Raw genomic sequence first — 23155 nt, forward strand, 5'->3', positions numbered from 1 at the left:
TTGGAAGCAGTACCACAAATGCATTGGTTCTTCACTGAGATTGGTGTTCAGGGGGCTAGAGGAACGTAGCTAGGAAAGCCTAGAAAAAACTTGTGCAGAGAAAAGTTTCCTTTGGGTTGTATAGCTGGGCTTGCAAAGATAACTTTTATGAAGAAAAGCAGGAGAGATGCCCCTGCAGTGACATGGGAAGATTGGTTAGGGGACAGAGAAGATGGCAGGTCTGAGTCTTAGGAGTGAACTAAGAAATCAGAAGTGGCAGGCAGAGTTCAGTGAGCTCCAGAAGCACGGCCACTCACATGGGTTACTGAAAGTGCCGTGAAACACCTGGAAAATGTTGACGTTTCCTTCAGGCCTGGTTACATCTGTGTGAAGATAGTGCTGCTACTTCTATGTAATAGAACTAAAAGAAAGGAGTGCGTTTGGGTCATTTATTTGAATCTAGTAGAACTTAGGCAAGCTGAGTTAAGCCAAACTGAGCTCCTTTTTAGGCTGTTGCTGGCCAGTTCCTAGCCAGCATCACATCTGGGAAGTGTTTACGTCCATGTTTAATCATGAAAAGATGGTACTTTCTTACCTCTTTCCTCTCCTTCTGGTTTTCATTTTGTTTCTATACCTTGGTCTCATATATCACTTAAGGTCACTGCTTGTTTTGGCTTGGTTTGAAATCCCTCCAGCTTCTGGCTTGTCAGCTCCCTGATCCCTGCCACTCACAGATCTCCAAGTCCACTTGAGTTTTGCATGCTCTTCCCTTGCCACATCCCTGACTTCTAGAAAGGCTTTACTTTTAGAAAGGCTTAAACCTGTAATCCAGCTCTTGACCCAGAGCCTTCTTTCTGGTTTTTTTTTTTCACTGTGACAGAACCTGCTCTTTGACCTTGTCCACATCTCCAGTCCACCCCTTTACCTTGACATTGTTGATTTCCTCCAGTCATGCTGCTTCTCCTGCTGAACCTGGACTCTGAAGTCATCACTTTAACTGTTGTCCTGCGTGCACCATCGTCTCTGGACCCTGTGACTTCCTGTGACTTCCTCCCCTCATTAGCCTGTAATGCAGCCTCCTGGCTTCTATGCCTGAATTGCATGAGTGAGACAGAATGTGGTAGCCCTGAGTATTGGCTAGTGGACTTGGACTCTTCTGTCTTAGTGGGACAACCTGTTCTTCTGTCAGTGCCTTTTCAACCCCCCCCCAGGGCTCTGGCCTCTGCCTGCGGCTTTGGGACCCTGAAATCTCCATCTGTGGCCTGGTGATCCCCATAGTTTCAGACTTACACGCCTGGATTTCTCGGGCACTGCACATGTCTGTACGTCGGTAACTACAATAGGACATTGTCCCCCCAACCTCAGCCTCAGTCGCCCATCTCCCTTGTGTGTGTGGGAGCAAGATCTGCCTAGTTACCAAACCAGAACATGAGAGTCCTTCATTTCGAACTCTTCCCTCTCCCTCCCCCACCCCCGGCCCACCCCAATTTAACCAGCTGTGTTATTTCTACCATCCGTAGCATTTGGTTGAACCATATGAAATTGCTATTTTGTAGGTCAAAAGTGGTCAGATACCAACAATTCATACAGGTCCACCCACTTACAGCTGTTCCTCCCCCTCTTCCCCTCCTCCCCCGCCCCTCACTCCCTCAGCTACTAATACTGCTTTAGTTTAGACTCCCATCTCTTGCCTGGCCTATTGTAATTGCCATTATCTGGGCTCCTTATCTCCAATATTTTCTTCTTCTCATCAGTCTCCTGCATTGCTGCCATTTTCATTTTTGTGGTGTACCAGTCTGTTACTGGCGCATGTGTGTACACACACACACACCCCCTTCGTACCCTGTGTTCCAGCTACACTTCTTTCTGGCAGTTCCCCAAATGCACCATGCTGTTCCACACCTATATGCGTTTGCATATGGGCTTCTACTGGCATGTTCTCTTCTTTGCCTGTCTTTCAGACTTCCACTTGGCATCACTGCTTTTGTGAAACTCTTTAATATTCTCTGAGGTAAAGTTGGTTTTTGAAATTATTTTTTTAATGTTTATTTATCTGAGAGAGTGGGAGAGGGAGAGGGAGAGAATGAGTGGGGGAGGGCAGAGAGAGGGGGAGACAGAATCCGAAACAGGCTCCGGGCTCCACGCTGTCGGCACAGAGCCCGACGTGGAGCTTGAACTCACGAACTGTGCAATCCCCAGCTGAGCTGAAGTGGGACGCTTGACTGACCGAGCCACCCAGGTGCCCCTGAGATAAAGTTATTAATTCCCTTTTTGCTCCTGTATGTCACATATATCTTCTGATACACTGACAACTCTGTATCGTGTTACTTGTTTCTTTCTGTTTCCTTTATTAGACCCGTGTCTTGAGGTCAGAGAACCACTTTGTCTTAGTTTTGTTCCTTTTTTTTTTTTTAAAGTTTAGTTTTGAGAGAGAAAGCACAAGTGAGGGAGGTGACAGAGAGAGAGGGAAAGAGAGAGAATCCCAAGCAGGCTCCACACTGTCAGTGCACAGGCTGATACGGGGCTTGAAACCATGAGATCCTGACCTGCGCCGAAATCAAGAGTTGGACACTTAACTGACTGAGCCACACAGACACCCCCTAGTTTTATTCCTAATACGTAGCAAGAGCTGTGCACCTTTATAGAGAGACGCAGTACGTGCTTTTGTGGTGGTGGTGGTGTGTGTGGTTTTTGTTTTGTTTTTGAGGCTGAGTACATGTTAAATGATTGAAAGTCCATTGTACCAAGGACACGTGGTTGGTTTTTTTTATAAGATTTTAAGAAATCTCTTTCCTGGGGATAGGAAGGAAAAGCAAATAAATGGTTTCTATTTATTTTTTTCTTAATAAGGTAGCACAGCAGGATTTAGTCCTAAAATAAGACTGAATTTTTATCGTGGCTCCCTTCATCATAAGGATTTTAAATACACCAAACAACTTCGCCGTGACCTAGGTCTCTACATGACAGAGGAGCCTGCGTAATAGACACCCTGCTCATGGTCTCAGAGCATGTCAGACATCAGGTGCTTTTGAAACGGTCTTTAAAACAGCAGAGTACCGTATGAATTTAAAAGATTACTGTGACAGTGGTGGGATATTGTTAGGGGTCTGTAGTAGCCTGTCAGGTTGGATTTGGATTTCTTTTGATCACAGTGTGCATATTAGAGTCAAGCCTGGTAGACCAGAAGATCATTAAAGGTTTTTTATTAAGTTCTGTCCACTTGGTAGCTGCCTTGCTTTGGATTTGATAGTCACTGGGAGCAGGAACTAAGGGTAATCGTTTTGAGAGGGCACCTTTCATTTAAAAAAAAAAAAAATTTTTTTTTTTAAATTTTATTTTAAAGTAATCTCTGCATCCAATGTGGGGCCGAATCTCACAACCCCAAGATCAAGAGTCGCACGCTCTGCCGACTGAGCCAGCCAGAGAGGGCACCTTTTAAAAGGAAGTTTAAATGTTCTAAATCCGCAGTAGCTGGGTTTCTGTGTCAGTGATGACAGTGGCCATTCCTCCCAGAGGCATCTGCTGGGCCTGTTGCTGGAGAGGAAGACTGAGAATCAGTGGCTTCAGTTCTTCTAGCCATTCTGCATTAAAGCGTTGTAGTTGCCTCCTGAATTAACTGCCAATCAGGCAGTTCTTAGACTTCCTGGAAAAACTAAACTTGTCCCCCCCCCCCCCCCATATTTAGTAAAATATCTTTGAATTCCACAAGCACTCCCTCAGGTTTATAAAACCTTTTTTTCTGATTTTAGAAATACCATGTTATAAATAAAAACTAAACAAATAAAAAAAAAAAACCCCGATACAGGAAAGATAGAAAGGAGAAGAGACCCCCCCCACCGACCCGCCACCCACCACCAAGTGATTCTCTTGCCCCACCATCATCACTGTTGGAACAATTCAGTGTATAGCTTCATAGACCTCATACATGGGATTCTGTACATAAGTAGCTGTAGGTAAGTTTTGAAAGCCAAATCAGGATCATAGTATACATGAACTGTGAAGTTTGCCTTTCCAATCAGTGGGTCTTTCCCCCAGGCATTTCAGATGTATATGGTAGTTAAAATTTCCCCATCGTGTCTAGAAAAGTCATTCCAGTGATGTCCATGGGAACTGTGACTGGAGGAAGTTGTGATCTCGCTGCTGGGATCTTCTAGAGCCTAGAAGGAAGCCCTGAGATGCATAAAAAAAAAATCTGAGATGCGTCAGAAGTTGTTTAGACCATTGCATTTGTCAGTTTTTGAGTTAAGATGTGGAGGGAGACAAAGGAAAGATCTGTGGTAGCAGGTACTGGCAATGCAGAGAGGGTGGGCCAGGCCTCAGTGGGCTGGGTTGGGCTGGAGAGAGAGAGAATTTGTTTTCCAGAAGAGAAGAAGGTACTTATTAGCAAGAAAGCAGGGAAACTCTGGAAATAAACTGGCTCCTGGTTTTGCCTCAGCCGGCCTGGCACTGTTACAGATTGAAAAGCATGGTCCTTAGAGTTTGGACACTTCACTTGAGTTAATGTTGGATTTTGTTGGGTTAGAGAGAGGTAAATGTAACATAGGGCTGTGAAGGCATTGTAAATAAAAAATCGTAAACACAGATGGTTAGCATTGAGGTGGTTTGGGAAGAAGGGCTGCTGCCCTTTACTGTTCCTCCTCCTCCTGTTTGTGAAGTCTGCCCTCAGTGTGAAAGAGAGGAATAAATATCAAACTTTAAATGGACTTTTTTCCCCCATAGTGTACTCTCAGAGGACCAAGACAGTTACCTTTGCAATGTCACCTTGTTTAGGAAGGCAGTTGATGACTTCAGACACAAAGCCAGGGAAAACAAGTAAGATTATTATTTTTTGATTTTTAATTTGTTGATTACCTATATACACAGAGTGGACAATTTTGGTTTTCTCCTCGCTCCCCAAAATTTAGATTCATCGTTCGTGACTTCCAGTATAATGAAGAGGAGATGAAAGCAGATAAAGAAGAAATGAACAGGCTTTCTACTGACAAGAAAAAGCAGTTTGTATGTGTTGTTAATATTCAATATTATCAGTGTTAAGCAAAAGAAGAGGGCAGCACTGCTTTCTTCTTTTTATTTAAAAGAAAACTCTGATTTTACTTTTCAGACACTTGGTTTTAGTTATTTTTTCTATTTTAATAGTTTTTTTTTTTTTTTTAAGTTTATTTATTTATGGAGAGACAGAGAAAGAGAGATTGACTCCCAAGCAGGCTCCACGCTGTCAGTGCATTGCCCGACGCAGGGCTCAAACTCATGAACTGTGAGAGCATGACCTGAGTTAAAATCAAGAGTCATATGCTTAACCACTGAGCCACCCAGGCGCCTCTGGTTATTATCTCTAAACAGACTTCGATCTGTGAATAGTTATCTTGAAATCATACCTTTAATTATTCCATCTAAATCCCTACGAGCGATTATTTTAATTAAATAGTATTCTTTCTTTTTCAGTAAGAATTTCACTTGAGGCAAATTTTTTTAATGCCGCAATCTCATACTGAAGCAATTGGTATTTAAACCACTGGAGAGTTCTAGTATGTTCTGGGCAAAATGGGGAAGGGGGATAGAATTGTGAAAACGGAAGATGGTGTCAACTTCCTTGCCATCTTTGAAGTGCTGGATTATTGTGAAGACAAAAAGCTTGTCTGGGAGGGGAAGAATGACTGAAAATGGATTTCTCTTGAAATGGAAAAAGAAATAAAAGCAAATCCCATTTGAAATTATTCCTAGGTACTTTATAAACCATATCATCTCATTTGGGATAAAACTAACCCTAACCAAGTAATGCCCAGTAAAACCAACTTGTTAGGAAGGACCAAAACCCTTTTAAAGAACAGATATTTTAACCAAAGATTTTTCACTTTGTCTTATGATCCTTTTTCCTTAAATTAATTGGTTGGTACATTGAATGAGCCTAATATGTTGTCTAAATAACTTAGCTGAACTTATCATGTATGTCTTTTAAGTATTGAGAGGCAGTATTGAGTTATTTGAAAGCTGTTTCTTTGAAGAAGTATTTTTATTTAATACTGGAAATCATACTGAATACTTTAAGTTCAAAAAGAACTTAATGTAATCGAATCTTTAAAAGTTTGGAATGTGCAGAGAGGTTTAAGAGATCTAGATGAACATCCCTGATTTTACAAAAGAAAAAATTAAGACCTAGGGATAGGTATTAAATGATTTATTGCAGGGCGCCTGGTGGCTCACTCAGTTAAGCATCTGACTTTAGCTCAGGTCATGGTCTCACGGTTCATGAATTCATCCCCGGCTTGGGCTCTCTGTTGTCAGCACAGAGCCCACTTCAGATCATCTGTCTCCCTCTCTGCACACCCTCTCAAAAATAAATAAACATTTAAAAAAAAAAAAGACTTATTGCATAACTTTTTATCCTTGTTCCTGAGAAGTTGTTTGTAAATTGAATTCTATTTTAAATGTCTGAAATGTATTGCATAACACATCCAGGTTTTTGTATTTTGGTTTTCAAGCATAGGGCACATCTGTATTCTGTATCAGTTTAAATTACTTTCATTAAAATGTATGTCTTTTCCTGTGTAGTGAGTAGGTTCTGTGAATTTTAGTGTCTACTGAGGTAATAGAGTAGTGACTAACCCTTTAATTTTTTGAAGATGAAGCATCCAAGATAATGAGAACATTTTTAAAACATTTTTAAAAATGAAACATTTTAAAATTTGTTAAATTTAAACAAATTTAAAATTTGTTTAAAATTTGTTTAAAATGTTTTAAAATAAAACATTTTAACATTTTTAAAACATTTTAAAAATGAAACATTTTTAAAAACGAATTATAATGTGATTTGATTTTCTTGTAGATTCTTACTAGATAGTCACTCCTTTAAAAATATTTGATTTGTTGGGCGCCTGGGTGGCTCAGTTGGTTAAGCGTCTGACTTCAGCTCAGGTCATGATCTCCTAGTTCGTGAGGTCGAGCCCCATGTCGGGCTCTGTGCTGACAGCTCAGAGCCTGGAGTCTTCTTGAGATTCTATGTCTCTGTCTTCTGCCCCTCTCCTCATGTGCTCTCTCTCTCTCAAAGAATAAACATTAAAAAAATGTTTAAAAAAATAAAATAAAAATATTTGATTTGTCTATTTTTAATTGCCATTTCTATACTAAATTTGTGGTAATTTTTTTTCCTTTTTATAGGGACCACTTGTACGGTGGCTGAAAGTAAATTTCAGTGAGGCGTTTATTGCGTGGATTCATGTGAAAGCGTTGAGAGTTTTTGTTGAGTCTGTCTTAAGGTAAAGAAAGTTAATTAAGAAACTTGAAATTGAAGGGGTCATAGGTCCCTTTACATTGGCCTCTTTGTTATAACACACAGTCCAGTGATGGGAAATTGCAGCCGAGAAACCGAAGGGACGGCTATGAGGGAGAGATCGGCAGTATCACACGTGCATGTTAGTCTTGTCCTTAATACCAGGATTAGAAAAAGTGATCCATGCTGCTGTACTCCCTGATTCTTTTCTTGTGTAGTTAAGCTAAAAGTAAATTATACACTATTTAGCCAATGTTTGCTTAAAAGAAGATCTTTTGTATGTTTTATAGGTAGTTTAGTACACAGTGTATTGGTGACTTATTTGAAATCATTGTTTCATATTAACCTAAAATATTTTATTTTGAGACACTTAAAAATCTCAATCACCTTGTGATCCTCTGTACATTTTGCTTATATTAGAAATAGTTCAAAATGCTTGCCTGTAGCCATGCTCACTCTTTGTAAATTTCATTGGTTTTTCAAGATGTGAGTAATTATGTTTATTATTATGAAGGTGTCTACTAAGTGTACATATTATTGCTATTTGCTGGGATTCATAGATTCATAGATTACCTTAGAAACTGAAGAGTAATTAAAAATAATTCCTAGTAGACAATTGGCTCTCATTTTAAGGAAAGATTTCTAGTGGACAGTGAGGACCAGAGAAGATTTGAGTTTCTTTGTATAATTAGCTGAACTTGCAAAGGTGATCATTAAAATGAGGTACCCTCTCTCTATTAACTGTGATTAAAGAAGAGTATGAGAATATTTGCTTTGAAACAAAAGTCTGTTTATATGTTTACTTGTGTTACACACTACACGTTTGCTTCCTGATAAGGTATGGCTTGCCCGTGAACTTCCAAGCAATGCTCCTTCAGCCCAATAAGAAAACAATGAAGAAACTAAGAGAAGTATTATATGAATTGTATAAACATCTAGACAGCAGTGCGGCAGCTATTATTGATGTAAGTACTTATTCGGTATTTTATTAGAGTAGGAACTGAAATTAATTTCAGAAAAAATTATTGGAAGGAGATAGAAAAGGGATAGTAAATATCCTATTATTTAATCTATCTTTTTTAATTGCTTTGAGATTCTCCATTAATTTGTTAGCTAAACATAGCAAGTAATTTACATTGTTTACTGTTTTATACTAGTTAGAGCAGTGCTTTGCTTCTAAGCCAGTCATTATCTTGCTATAGATCAGATGTTCATAGCTGTGGAAATAAAGAAGCAACCAGTGATACACTTGTTTACAAAAGTTAATAAATGGCAGAGAAGAAGAAAATAAGTAGTTATTTTAACTGTATTTGGTAGAAGTAGCGAAGTCAATAGAGGAGCATTTTAAAGGGAACTGTCAGTTTTCTAAACGGGTGTCTTTATATCTTCTTTTAAACAGAGGATATAAACAACATACGTGTGTTTTTGGTATTGCCGTTGTTTAAAATTGTAGTGGGCTTTTATTTCATATTTTTTTATTTCAAATACCTTGTTGATTTTCTTTTCGTTTTAAGGATGGTAGTATGTCACTCACATTTGCATTAGTTAGAACCCATGGAAAGTCAGTTTTTCTTGATAGAAGAAAATGAAGGAAATTACTTCCTACATTATCAATAAAAAATGATGTCCAACTATTTGATACATAATTTCCTACCAGTGTATTCTTAAAACATGCATAAATAGTAAGTGATATCAGGGGCGCCTGGGTGGCTCAGTCAGTTAAGCGACTGACTTTGGCTCAGGTCATGATCTCACAGTTCGTGAGTTTGAGCCCCGCATAAGGAGGGCTCTGTGCTGACAGCTCAGAGCCTGGAGCCTGCTTTGCATATTCTCTCTCTCTCTCTCTCTCTCTCTCTCTCTCTCTCTCTCTCTCTCGTCTTCCCCCGCTCATGCTCTGTCTCTCTCTCCTTCAAAAATAAATAAAAACATTTTTAAAACATTTAAAATAGTAAGTGATATCATTAAAATTATGCTTGGTTTACTTCTGTTCAACATTTTATAAGCCATATGTCCCATAAACCCAATATCCCAAACCTGAGATTTAAAAATTTTTTTAAATTTTATGCATTGGTAGGATTATGGTTAAACACCTACAGGCTTTGGAGTCAGTGCTTAAATCTGGCTTTACTACTTACTGTGTTTCCTCATTGGCAAAATAGGAGTAATAATGCCTAACTCAGATTAGATTAGGGTAAACATACAAACTTAGCCCACAGTAGGTGGTCAATAGGAAGGTGAATGGTAATACTTAGTTTGTTCTTTTTTTGATTTCTGTAAGTATTTCATTGAATAATTCTGATTTTTTCCATAGGCTCCTATGGATATTCCAGGCTTAAACCTGAGTCAGCAGGAATACTACCCCTATGTGTACTACAAGATTGATTGCAACTTGCTGGAATTCAAGTAAAAAAGAGCTCCTTCCCAGACAATCCTGTCCTTGTGTTGGTGTATTCTAACAGAAATAGGTTACAGTATGACAGTACTTTTAACTCTCTATTGTCCTTTGCTTGCTTCTGACCCCCTCTCCTAGGTGAGTTCTTCTGTAGTGGTCCATTTCTCAGTATTTTCTTGTTCAAGGAAAATAGATGTCTTATTTCTTTTTATTGATCAGGTCTGTAAATGTGTACTAAAAAAAAAAATCAGAGTTTATTTATAAACAGAATAGTTTATTTAAAGACAAGGTCTTTCCTCATTGTGGTATGCATTAATTCCATTTGTTACTGTTGTGCACAAAAACCTTGTTTACAAGGGAATGGTAAACGTTTATACCATTTTGTTCACTGTATTTAGTAGACATAACTGTTTAATAGTGACTGAATCATGATGTAAAGAAATGTGACAATATTCAGGTATGTGCTTTCTGAATGTTTCAAATTACAATCTGTGAGCACTGTTGACACCCACAGGAGAGAATAAAATGACCTGTGCAAAGGTGCATTGTGGTGTGTGTAACTTTGGAAGGTGACAGTTGAGTTTGCGAGTTTGATAAATGATATTGTAGCTAACTTGCTGTCCCACTTGCAGGGTTTTGTTATGTATGGAGTGTCGACCATTTGTGTCTGACTCAGGTATGATTTAAGTGTGCCAAATCTGGGTCCCAGCACAAATGTAAAGATTATTTTTCAACGTATGACGGATATTTACATTTGGACACTAGACTTTGAGTTCGCTCAAATTAAGAGAAGGGCCAACTTTGAATAAAGTATAGCAAAACTGTGCGGTTTTGGTCATTTGTGTTGTGTAAGTCCTTGTTTTACAGGTTTCCTTTTTTTTTTTTTAACGTTTATTTATTTTGGAGACAGAGAGAGACAGAGCATGAACGGGGGAGGGTCAGAGAGAGAGGGAGACACAGAATCATCCGAAACAGGCTCCAGGCTCCAGGCTCCGAGCTGTCAGCACAGAGCTCGACGCGGGGCTCGAACTCACGGACCGCGAGATCATGACCTGAGCCAAAGTCAGCCGCTCAACCGACTGAGCCACCCAGGAGCCCCCACAGGTTTCCTTTTTAAGATTTGTGATAAAAGGCTTCATTTTGACATATATGTCATTGATGACATGGTCTGAAAAGAGGCAGTGTTAGTTTTAAAAATCTCTGAAATGGTGTGACTTAGTTTCACATCCTGAAGGAACTTTTAGAAGCGGGTTTTGTGGCAGTGCGAGCCTTCCTGTGCACTCCCAGGCTTGCACATGGGAGAGAGAAGTTTCTGTTGTAAGGGCATTTCTAACCTATTCTGTTCCTTCTAGAAATTAACCTTCCAAGTACTTTCTACTTCAAAAATTTATACTGTTATTTCAAGAGAAATTAACTTCAAATTCAGACTTTTGTAAAGTAAACAATGAGAGATGACCCTTCCTGCCTCTCACATTTCTTCTTAAGGAAGTTTTTGTATATTCTTCCAGGCCTTTTACTAGATTTCCACAACGTGTATATCACATACACACCAACACTTTATTTTTAAATAAAAGTAGGATCAGACCGCATATATTCTGTCACTTGCTTTTTTGCTTACTGGTAATATCCAGAAGAGCCACAGGTCCATCTGTCTAGAGCTACCTCAGTTTCTCTTAACTGGCTGCATGGTTTTCCATCATGTGTTTGTGCCATAATATAGCTGACTGGATGACTATACAGGTTATGTTTTGCTTTTGCTCTTAACAAACACTGCTGCAGTAAACATCCTTCTAATACCTTTGTTTACTTGTATTAGTATTTCCATATGCAAGACCTTGGGACTGGGGTTCACAGGTCATAGGTATGTATATTTAAAGTTTCGACACGAACTGCCAAGTTATCTGTCAGAATTCTAAATTTAAGACACGTTCAGAATGCAGATTTTATTTTCAATTTTCCTTTGGATAAGAGGCAGCTGAAAATTTTTGGTTTTGATATCAGAAAATTCTGGTTCTCTGCCTTCTGTTGCAAGCGTCGTTTCGAGTCTTAGTATCTGTACAATGGGCATAATGTGGGGTCGGGGATGTGTTTTGACAATTACAGTAAAAGATTGGTAGGCCTACGTGATGACTTTAAGGTTTTACTTGGACTGTAACATGTTTTGACCCATGTAGGTAGGGATTATTTCAAGTTTAAAATCCCAGCGTACATTTGGAACTTGGGAACTTTCACTATAATTTCTGTCAGGGATGCAGAGTGGCTGAGAGTGTAGCTGTGGAGCCCAGGCCCACCTCTGCTACTGATGAGCCCTGTATCTCCGCACCCCGGTCCCTCCTTCATAGACTGGGGACAACCTGAGTGCCCACCTCATAGGGCCGCTGTGCTGACTGAAATAGATCCCCCCCTGCACACGGAGTGCTTTGAATGGTGGCTGGGGAGAGAGCTTATTAGATGCACGTACTCACCATCCTAGATGAGTGCCTGTAGCTTCTTTTCACCCGTGTTTAATCTGAGAATTTCGAGATTTGTGACATTGTGGAGTCCGAAGATAGAAGGAAGGAAGTGTGTGTGCGCGCGCGCGTGTGTGTGTGTGTGGTGGGGTGAGTAGAGTTTGTGTACGTAGCATAATGTTAAAGCAGTGTGGGTCTCTGAGCTTCAGTCTGCATTGAAGTTTTTACACCTGTGATGGCAGCTACCGTTTCTGGGAAGGGACTCTTCCTACTGTTTTGCCTTGTTTGCTTCAGAGGCTGCTGGTTCTCTGAGACAGAGCTCAGATAACTTTGACATTCATTAGACATTTGTTGGGTGTCTGTCAGAGACCATTCCGCCGGTGCTCTCAACACTTGTTGCCTCACCCCTTCCCTGTGTTGTTTGTGCTGGAAGGACTGGTGGTCCCCATTCTACTTGTGGAGGCTTAGGGGCAAAGCACTGTAGTGGTTTCTTAGATCTCACAGATTTTGAGTTGGAGTCAGAACTTGAGCTCTTGAAGAAGTCTTGAAGACTTCTGACTGCTGGGCTCTTTTGTCCATATCATGCCTCCTGCCCTCTGCTGGGTCCTGTAGGAGTGAGCCAGACATATTCCTTCACCTTCACCCCAAAAGGTCACGATATAGAAAAGGCAATTAAGTGTAGTTCATGAGATAGTAAACTGCGCTGGTGTTTGGCAGGAACTTGGGAGCCCAGACATTTTCGTTGGTGACGGGTCATGATGTGTCTAGCTGTTGTATGCTAATTTCAGCAGCTCAGGTAATTCAACCTGGAAGGTTTTCCTACCTGCTGAAGTTGTTCTTAGGCAGACACCATGTGGTCTGGATGGGTCAGACTCCCATGCAGCTTTTTAAATAAGGACATACCAAGTAATACCTTTCAAGTAATACTTTGTGCATCACAAATACTCAGCAAATGTAAACTTTCCTTTGTTCTCACTTCAAAATTAAATAGTCCCAAATGTTGGAAATAAGATAACAAGAAATTGATCTAGATATGAGGTTATTCTCCTTTATTCTCTTTAGGCACCCTCCCCCCCCCCCTTTTTAAAGAAATAACAAATGCACTAGGTTAAAAACCATACGTACACATATTATAGAATAGCCTATAATGAAAGCCGTGCTCTGTAGGAAAAAAAATGGTTGTTTTTATCTATTAGCATCAGTAAAAGATGGTTTCTACTAGAAGATCTGTAACAATATTATGTTCTAGAGGAAGTACATTGAAAACTATGGTAACTTAGTTTTCTGTAAATTGAAGTTTAACCGTTTCAGTAAAGTAAACTTGTTTAGGGTCTTTATTTTTCTAGCCTAGATAGCTTTAGATTAATATGAATGTAATTCTGGCCTTTTTAGAAAACGTAACCCACCAGAACTATTTTATTTACCAGCAGATTCACCCTTAGGACAGATTTTCATCCGGGCCCCGTGACTTGGAGAAAAAGGGAACAAGGTAACGCCATGGAACTGATTGGCAGTAGGGGATAGCTCGTGGGATGGTTAGCTAGAGAAGAAAGTGAAACTGATGAGAAACGACAACGTACTTTGCACCAAGAATGGTCAAGATAATGCAAAAAGAAGAAAGTTTAAAATGAAGCAGTAGTGAGCAAACACAGATTTCCTGACAGTTTGCCTAATAGTGAAATTGATTAGATCCGTAATGGTTGTTACTTGGGGAATTTAATAAGAATGCAGATTCATTGCCATACTCCACAGAGATGTGGTAAGTCTTGCGTAGGTCTGAAGAATAATCTACATTTTAAAAAAATTTTTTTTTTATTTTTATTTATTTTTTTTAATGTTTATTTATTTTTGAGACAGAGAGAGACAGAGCATGAACGGGGGAGGGTCAGAGAGAGGGAGACACAGAATCTGAAACTGGCTCCAGGCTCTGAGCTGGCAGCACAGAGCCTGACGCGGGGCTCGAGCTCACGGACCGCGAGATCATGACCTGAGCCGAAGTCGGCCGCTTAACCGACTGAGCCACCCAGGCTCCCCGAATAATCTACATTTTTAACAAACACCCAAGAGACTTGGATGCTGGTGATCAGCCAGCTAAGTGAGACCACCTTTGGAAGACCTTTCCTCTGAACCCCCAGATAGGGTTGTTGATTTAGGATTTGGGAGCATGTTGGGGTCTCGTTCAAATAGTGATTCTTCTCTCTTTCTCACAGACAACACTCAATAGGATCATTAAGGATAAATCAGCTTTGCTACTCTGCCACCTAAAGAAGCATTCTACATTATTATTAATCAGCAGAACCAGAAAGTTCTGCCTCCACAGAAACTGATGAATGCAGGTGTCTTCTACCCTGGCAAGGCCATAGAATATCAAATTGAAATTTGCAAAAATAACCTAAAGTGACCAGAATCACATTTCTATCCTTTATATGAAAACCCACTTTGGGAATGATTTATCACTGCTTATAAGAGTGTAAAAAACAACCAAAACAGATTTTCAGAGAATGGTTTGTATGAGGAAACAAAAGGATATTAAGAAAAAAGTGAAAACAGTTGGGTGCAGCAAAGATAATTGTTGATGTCAGACTAAAAAAGGAAAAACTGTATATATTTGAACTTCAAAATATTTTTTTTTTAACCAGAGGATGAACAGAAACTATCCAGAGTATCAAATCCAGAGAGCAGCTTTGATGTATTTTGCTGTTTCCTAGGTATGTGGATGACCTCTTTGGATGGTTCTGTGACAAATCATTCTTAAATTACCTTTTATCACCACCACAACTTGCCAGATCTTAACTATCTTGGTACATAGTTGGGTTGATTCTCAGAGTAGGTACAGGTCAGTCCAGTTTTTAATGTGAGAAGCAGAAAGTCACTTTTTTTTGTTTTTTTTTTTAAAGAAATTGTGACTACACAGGTACTATATTTCACCACAAGAGGGCGCTCTGGTGCCATCTAGAAGCAAACAGGTAGTTTAACCCCCAACTCCCCTTTATGGTTTGTTTACGAAACATACAGTAAATTTAGAGAAGCCCGCAAAAACTAGGTAATGTTCTGATTTGGAATATTTTGTTACAAGCATTTATTCATATAAAGGTGTCAGAAAATTCTAGACAACTTGTATTCATTTTGTGACTTAATCCAACCTGTGTGTGTGTGTGTGAGGCGCTTTGTGTATAGAACCAGTGTTTAGAACCCAAATACCTTGAGGTGACTAGTGCCAGCCAGTGACAGTTTTCACCAAAGATAAAATGCAAAAAGTAAGGATATATACAACCTGTCTGTCCACCTGTGTGCACATATGTTCATTTATTCAGCAGACAGCTTTCTAGCACATACCGTCAATCAGGTATTGTTTTAGGTACCAGGGATGTGATGCTGGGCAGGAAAAAGGCACTGAGCCTAACAACCCGAGATTAGAAAAAGTATTGTAATTACTGATCTGTGAAATCAAAAGTCTGAAACATACTTGAGGATATCTGTCCATAAAAGTCAACCTATCAACCTATATAATATCAGTCAGTGAGTGAAGAATAGACTTTTTTTTTTTTTTTTTTTTTTGCCTCCAAATATGACCACACAGTTAATCTGGTTTAGCACTGTCCACAAAAAATTTCTGTGATGATGGACATTCTGTGTCTGTACCACCCAGGCTGGTAGCCTCCCCCATATGAGCTGTAGTCCACTTGAAATGTGGCTGGTGTAAGTGTATTTTTTTTTTTTTTTTTAACGTTTATTTATTTTTGAGACAGAGAGAGACAGAGCATGAATGGGAGGGGCAGAGAGAGAGGGAGACACAGAATCCGAAACAGGCTCCAGGCTCTGAGCTGTCAGCACAGAGCCCAACGCGGGGCTCGAACTCACGGACCTTGAGATCGTGACCTGAGCCGAAGTCGGATGCTTAACCGACCAAGCCACCCAGGTGCCCTGAGGAAGTGTATTTTTAATCTTACTTGGTTAATGTAAATAGCTACCTGTGGCTAGTGGCTCCTGCATCAGCCAGCACAGGCCCAGTTGGTCAGGCTCAGGTAGTGAGCCATTTTGCCTTTTAGTTTCCAGTGTGCCCTGTGTCCTTTGGCTTTTTTTTTGTTCCAATAACTGGCAGAGCCAGCCTAGCTTCTAATTCACTCTTATTTCCAGACTTAATTTCCCTGCCAGCTTGAGAAACAAGGAAGGGATGCTTTCTGAGTCATTGTTGATGTGCCTCAGATGGCTACACACACAGCTTTCACTTTGATCACAAAAGACAACTACGTGTACTTTGTGCCTGTGTGTGCATGAGGGTAAACTGGTTGCAATATTGAAAGACCAAAAGCTGTTTCTGATGGGAAATATTGAATCAGCAGAATTGGAAACACAGCTGTGTGGTTCTGATGGGGACCTACTACTTTCTTCTGTCAGTCAGTGCTCACTTAGCACTCATTGTGTGCAGGGCATGCACTATGCCAGGCTCTGTAGGGAGACATCAAGGAGATGCTCAGCACAGGTTCTTGAAACCTGTCTCTTACTTGTCTCTGTTGATTGTCTTTAGGAATTTAAGAAGTTCGTAAAACAGTGAAGCGGTCCAGGTCTCTAGCAAGAAGAGGGACAGTGTACAGGGAAAGAGGTGAGTTACATACGAGAGGACAGTACCTGTCTGCGGGTTGTTTTCATCAGTGGTATGGTGGCCTGGGTCTTGCCTGGTTCCTGAGCCCAGTGGCACCATTTGCAGGACAGCTGGCCGAGGGAGGACAGAGTGCAGTCGGAAAGCAAGCCCCTCCCTCCAGCCCCGTGCTCCCACCTCTGCGGCCAGGCACTCAGGCATTCTGGAGGTTCTCTCCCCATGCCCCCTAGTCTCCAGCCCTTCCTTCCCCCAGTCTGTTTTGACAGCCTCCTAACTGGCTTTTTTGTCCCCTCTCCGCTCACCTTCAGATCACCCTAGCACTGCTGCCAGAGGACTGTCCGGTCACTGCTCACAAATCCTGATCACAACAGGACTCACAAAGCCCCCTTTTGCATATTGGATTCTTTTCCTTCTTTTTAATTTAGCCTTTCTGTGTGTGTTTTGAAAGCGGGGTATTGCTTTAGGTTTGTCTTGAATTTAGTCTGGAGTTTCTTTGACGAGGGAATGTAGACCACTGGTGTTTGTTACGAATACTCTGGTGGCATATTCTCTCCTGGCCACATCTGCCGGGGCTGGGTCCGGGTGTGGTCCTGGGCAGCCTGCCACCCTGGGGCTGACTCCATTTCTTCATCTGTAGAAGAGGGATAATTATGATAACACTGTAGGATTATTGTGAGCATTTAAACCTCATGGTATGTTCAGAGTTTTGGCAAAGTACATGGATAGAGGAGGGGGTTCAACGTGCTAACAGCCATTTGGTTGTTAGTATTCTTTTTTATACTAGTTGGTTTTCGTTTCTTTTTTGGTCCTCCTCCAGCTTACATGAATTGAAATTCGTTTCCCTTTAGGTACATCTATTTAGAAGGCAAATTCCTTCATTAAAAACCCACCAGGATCATGTGACTGGCAATTCCAAGGTTTATATACCCAGGAGAATTGAAAACCTGGATCCACACAGAGGCTTGTACACAAAAGTTTAGAGCAGCATTATTTATTGTAGCCAAAAAGTGGAAACAACCCAGGTGGCCATGATGAATGAATGGATAAACAAAATATGATATGTCCACACTAGGGAATATTATACTCCGCCATAGAAAGGAACAAAGTCCCGGTCAATGCCACAAACACATTGGCTGAACCTTGAGGACATTGCGCTGAGTGAAAGAAGCCAGACCCCGAAGGTCACATATTGTCTGATTCCTGTACATGAAATGTAGTGAGTCGAGCACACTTCCTGGTTCATCCAGGGGATGGGCAAATGGAGTGTACCCTATGCCAGGAAGTGTGTCCGACTCTGCAGCCAAGAGCTCTGCACCTTGTCACTCTTTTGAAAAGTGTTTTGCAAACATACTTCATGCTGTCCTGCAAATGTCCATGAAGATCCAGGCAGAATTTAACCATTCATAAACTTATTGATGTTTTTTTGTTTTTGTTTTTTTTTTTGCAACTGCCCTGATTTCTTCAAGATCATGGTTATCACGTGTTTTCAGTCACATTCGATACATAACTGGCTAACGCTGTATCTGATTTAGTCACAGAGTAGTCCTTTGATAAGAGCCAACATACGACAACGGGACTTTTGGGGGATGGAAGGGACACTCTGGTTTCTTCCTCATTTTTCTGATATGTCTGAATTTCTCGCTTCCACACTCCTTAGAGGGGAAAGTTGTCTTTTTGCTTCAGACTGCCAGCCTTCTGCTGGGAGACAAGAGGCCATGATCCCCACTCACTAACTTAATACAGGAAGTGAAAAGTATCACGCAAATTGCTGCCGCTCTAACTTCTGTCTTGCCTCTGCCTCTTAAGTCATTGGAGGCATTCATTTGGCTCTGCTGTAACGGACCCCTAACGTTCTTCCAGGAGAAATACTAGAGCTTTGGAGAGACACGAACCCTGCGGTGTATGAATTGACTGCTTGAGAAGTGTTAGTGTCGGTTCTGGAATGGGGCCTGTGTCATAGGTACTTATGCTGAAAGGAAGTGTCAAATTTTCCATAGTCCGAGCTTTCCAGAATCTAGTTGGCTGCTTGCCTCTGAGTCAGAATTTCTTTTCTAAAATAAATGATTTGGAACGCTCTTATCTTTACACGCAGACGTAGCGCTTCAGTTCCTCCTGCCTGGGAAAGTTAGCTCTGCAGCTGAAATCCGGTACATGGTGTTGTCCTGGTTTAATCAGCTTCCAGAAACTCATTAAATCCCACACTAACTTTGTAAGGAAACAGCAGCATGTATTAGATTCCTTTTTGTTCCCCGCTTCGATGCCATTGTTTATTTTTTTTTTTGCCTTTTTTTGTTTCCTAGTCTTACCTCCTATTCTTTCTTCTTAATTTTGTTTGGTCAAAGGCTTTCTTTTAACATTCGGGTTCCATTTTGACTGTTTCACCTTGGTAGTAATTCTGCTTATTCTTTCTTCCTTTTTTCTTTTTTTTTAAATTTTTAATGTTATTATTTATTTTTGAGAGAGAGAGAACGAGCATGAGCAGGGGAGGGACAGAGACAGAAAGGGAGACACAGAATTTGGAACAGGCACCAGGTTCTGAGCTTTTAGCACGGAGACCGTTGTGGTGCTTGAACTCACAAACTGCAAGATCGTGACCTGAGCCGAAGTTGGACGCTTAACCGACTGAGCCACCAAAGCTCCCCTCTTCCTTTTTTCTTTCTTCATTTAAGAACCCCTTTCCAGTGAGCGTGCTTTTCTCCTCTAGGGATTGCAGTTGAAAAGAAAACCTAGTTGCCTGGAAATTCATGTCACTAGCCATTGCATGACCTTTCTTAAGTTGAGTGAATGAATGATAAAATCATAAAATACTTAGTGTATTCATCAGGGTCTCTAGAGAAACACAACCAGTATGATACACATGTGATCCTTGAACAACGTGGGAGTTAGAGGCCCCCCCTTCACCCCATCCCATGCCGTCGAAAATCCAGGTATAACTTTTGATTCTCCAAGCACATAACTAAATTAAATCCCATAACTTAACTTCTGGTCTACTGTTGACCAGAAGCCTTGCTGATAATATCAACAGTTGATTAACACTTATGTTGTATGTTATATGTATTATATACTGTATTCTTTACAATGAAGCAAGTTAGAGAAAGTGGTACTAAGAAAATTGTAAGGAAGAGAAAATGCATTTATAATACTGTACTTTAAAAATATCTGTGTGTAAGTAGACCCATACAGTTCAAATCTGTGTTGTTCAAGGGTCAGCTGTGTGTGTGTGTGTGTGTGTGTGTGTGTGCGCGCGCGCGCGCGTGCGCGGGGGAACACAAAAAGGACTTCTTATAATGAATTGGCTCATAGGATTATGGAGGCTGGAAAGTACAAAATCTCCAGAGTCAGTGCCCCAGTTTGAGTCCAGAGGCCAAAACTGCTGTAGAACCAGTAAGAGCTGATGTCCTAGCTTGAAGGCCATGAGGCAGGAGAATTGGCTCACGTGGGGGAGGTCAGCCTTTTGTTCCATTCAGGCCTTCAACTGATTAGGTGAGACCCATCCACATTAGGGAGAGCTATCTGCTTTACTCAAGTCCACCAATTAAAAAAATTTTTTAATGTTTTTTTTTGAGACAGAGGGATACAGAGTGCGAGTGGTGGAGGGACAGAGAGAAAGGGAAACACAGAATCCGAAGCAGGCTCCAGGCTCTGAGCTCTCGGCACAGAACCTATCGCAGGGCTCGAACCCATGAACCGCGAGGTCATTACCTGAGCTGAAGTTGGACGCTTAACCAACTGAGCCACCCAGGCGCCCCCAAGTCCACCAATTTAAATGCTAATCTCATCCAGAAACACCCTCACAGAAACACCCAGAATAATGTTTGACCGCCTACCTGGGCACCTGGTGGCCCCATCAAATTGACACTAAAATTAACCATCACAGGCAGCTGTTGCTTTCTCAGTAGCCTGGAGTTGGAGTTGTGTGCTGTTTGATTTGAACAGGAGCTGAACCCAGAGAAAAGGGACTGAAACCTCAGTTCGGAGCTATGACTTTATTTTGCAGGTTTTACGCCCCTCTGCTCTGCTCTCCTGGTCATGGACCCTCTTAACACGTTTTGTATGTGCTCTTTTTCTTGGTCATTGGTCAATGGCTTCTCATTCACCATAGGAATTGCTCCAGATGTCCTAATTTTTTAAGATCTTTCCCTAACTCCTGACCCTTTGCTTTCTGCTTGAGATCTGGCCTCTTCTTTCGCAGACGGGAGAAACTGAGACTTGGACAGGTCTGTTACCTGGCCTGAGGTCACACGGCTATTGGATGGTCAAACTGGGATTTAATTTGGAGCGATTGGGCTTGTCAGTCCTGGGAGCCTCTTGAGAGCCAGGCACCAAGCCAAGCGCTAAATGCTCTCGTTTTCCCAATGTCTCTAACCTTGATGCCTATGTCCTTCCCATTTCTGGAAGGGCTGCAACCAGTATTTCCCTGACACTCCACGCGCAACACTGCACTGATCTTAGCGTCCAGTACCTGCCCTTGGTGCACAGGCCTCTGGCACTTGGCTCCTATAATTTTCTTTCCTGCTTATTTTCCCCCTTTATATTTGTGGTATGTAAACCTAATTCTGTTCTTTCATCCTAAAAGCTCTCCCTTGACCCTGTGTAGCTGCTCCTGATCCCTTCTTTTCCTTTTATTCCCCAGTCTTTATTTTTAACTCCAAATAACTAACTCCTTAGCCTGCTGAGACCCAAGCTGCTGCTATCTGCCCATCCACTGAAACTATTCTTGGCAAAGCCACGGAGAGCATCCTGTTCAGTCACATGTAGCGGCCGCCCTGCTTGACTCCATCGCATCTGTCACTGCTGACCATCCCTTCCCCCAGGAACTCTCGTTCCTCCTGGTTCTTGCGCGGCACTCTCCGTCTTCTGTGCAGCTGTTCCACTGTGGCCCTCACACTCGACTGTGCGACTGTGCGTGAACATCGCCCCGAGGGCTTGCCGGCCCCACCCCAGGACTGCCGATTCAGCAGGTCCAGGGCGGGCCCAAGGGTTTTGCCTCTAACTGGACTCCGTTGATGCCGCTGCCGCTCCAGAGACCACACTCCCGATGCTGACATTGCAGTTTTTCCAGAATGTTCTCTCATTGTGAGTTCTCCTTAGTGTCATCCTGTCTATCTCATGGATTCTGGTGTCATTTATTTTCTGAAACTCAGTCTCTCATTTCCACATCTCTCTGGTCTGGCAGGGAGATGTGCTTGGGGATTATCTTCAGTGTTTCTTGGAAGTAGCGCTTTTGGCATTTGGGTTGTGACAGTTCTGTGCTGAGTGGGGCAGTCCTGTGTCTTGCAGGATATTTGGTCCCACCCAGGCACTGGAACAACCAAGACACCCCCCACTTTCCCATCCCCCCGCTCCCGCTCATTTCCAAATGCCCCCGGGGGTGTGGTGCCGTCCCAGCTGAGAAGCACTGGACTCCCCCATCCTGCACCTCCTGTATCCTAGCACACACCCCATCAATCAAGCAGAGACCTCTCCCTTCTCCCTCAACCTCCCTCCCTTTTAATTAGTCACCAATTCCATCCATTTAGTTCTAAAACAGCTCTTAATCCTTGATTTTAACTACTTCCGTAGTTAAAAGCGCAGGTTTTAACATCCGGCTCCTTGGCAGGAGTTCAATTAAAATCCTCATTTGGCCATTTAGTAGCTGTGTGACGTTAGGCAAGTTAACTAACCTCTCTGAGTCTCAGCATCTTCATAAAGAGAAGAGAAGAGTTCCTTCACAGGGTTATTGCGAGGATTAGCAGTGAGGTCCAAGCACTTTTCCCCGACACAGACGGGCCCTCAGCAAATAACGGCTGTCCCTAGGGGCCTGATGGTTTCTGCCTTAGACCACTGCAGCTGCCCCCTGCCAGCCTCCCCAATCTCTGTGCCCCAATCCTTGCCCCTTGCTTTTTAAAACGCAGCCTGGCCCGGCCACTCTCTGCTTAGGATCTTCATGGATCCCTGTCGCACATACAGTTAAATTCCTTAGTGTGGCCTATAAGGCTCTTTTGATTGCAACCCAGTTTTCCAGCCTTAACTCTTGTCTTCCTGTCAACCTGCTTCCTCTGCTCACCACCAACCCCCAGCTTGCCCTCTCTCTCTCTCTCTCTCTCTCTCTCTCTCTCTCTCTCTCTCTCTCAAAGATTCACTGTCCCCACCCCCTCACATCTCCATGTTTCTCCTTTGCTTTCGGTGCCTGCTCCTTCCGGGCCAGCTCAAATGCCTTTCTCTTTCTCCTCCTTTTCCTTCTCCTTCTCCTTCTCCTTCTCCTTCTTCTCCTTCTCCTTCTCCTTCTCCTTCTCCTTCTCCTTCTCCTTCTCCTTCTCCTTCTCCTCTTTCTCTTTCTCTTTCTCTTTCTCTTTCTCTTTCTCTTTCTCTTTCTCTTTCTCTTTCTCTTTCTCTCTGGAGTCTTTCCCCTGCACCTCCTTCCGTCCTTGTTCCCACTGTGAGATGCGTGTCTCTCTTCTGGTGTGTGTTTTGTGTACCTGATTTCC

At 41.9% G+C, this 23155-nt stretch overlaps 1 protein-coding gene across 11 annotated transcripts in view; it reads left to right on the forward strand.

The window, feature by feature from the left end:
• ATP6V1C1 (ATPase H+ transporting V1 subunit C1) overlaps positions 1-23155 on the forward strand; it is a 150135-nt gene that overhangs the window by 89396 nt on the left and 37584 nt on the right. For 4 of the 11 annotated variants that reach the window (XM_042923484.1, XM_042923485.1, XM_042923483.1 and 1 more), the window contains 7 exons: positions 4699-4791; positions 4884-4977; positions 7135-7232; positions 8085-8211; positions 9558-9649; positions 13516-13577; positions 14728-15818. In XM_042923484.1, coding sequence (XP_042779418.1) covers positions 4699-4791; positions 4884-4977; positions 7135-7232; positions 8085-8211; positions 9558-9649; positions 13516-13577; positions 14728-14843 — 682 coding nt within the window. In that variant the 3' untranslated portion in view covers positions 14844-15818. Of the gene's footprint in view, positions 1-4698; positions 4792-4883; positions 4978-7134; positions 7233-8084; positions 8212-9557; positions 9650-13515; positions 13578-14298; positions 15823-16616; positions 16692-23155 lie in introns of those variants that run through there. The other 7 variants (XM_042923487.1, XM_042923488.1, XM_042923489.1 and 4 more) reach the window with 5 other exon arrangements.

This window comes from Panthera leo, chromosome F2 (genome assembly GCF_018350215.1).
Source record: "Panthera leo isolate Ple1 chromosome F2, P.leo_Ple1_pat1.1, whole genome shotgun sequence".
NCBI lineage: Eukaryota > Metazoa > Chordata > Mammalia > Carnivora > Felidae > Panthera > Panthera leo.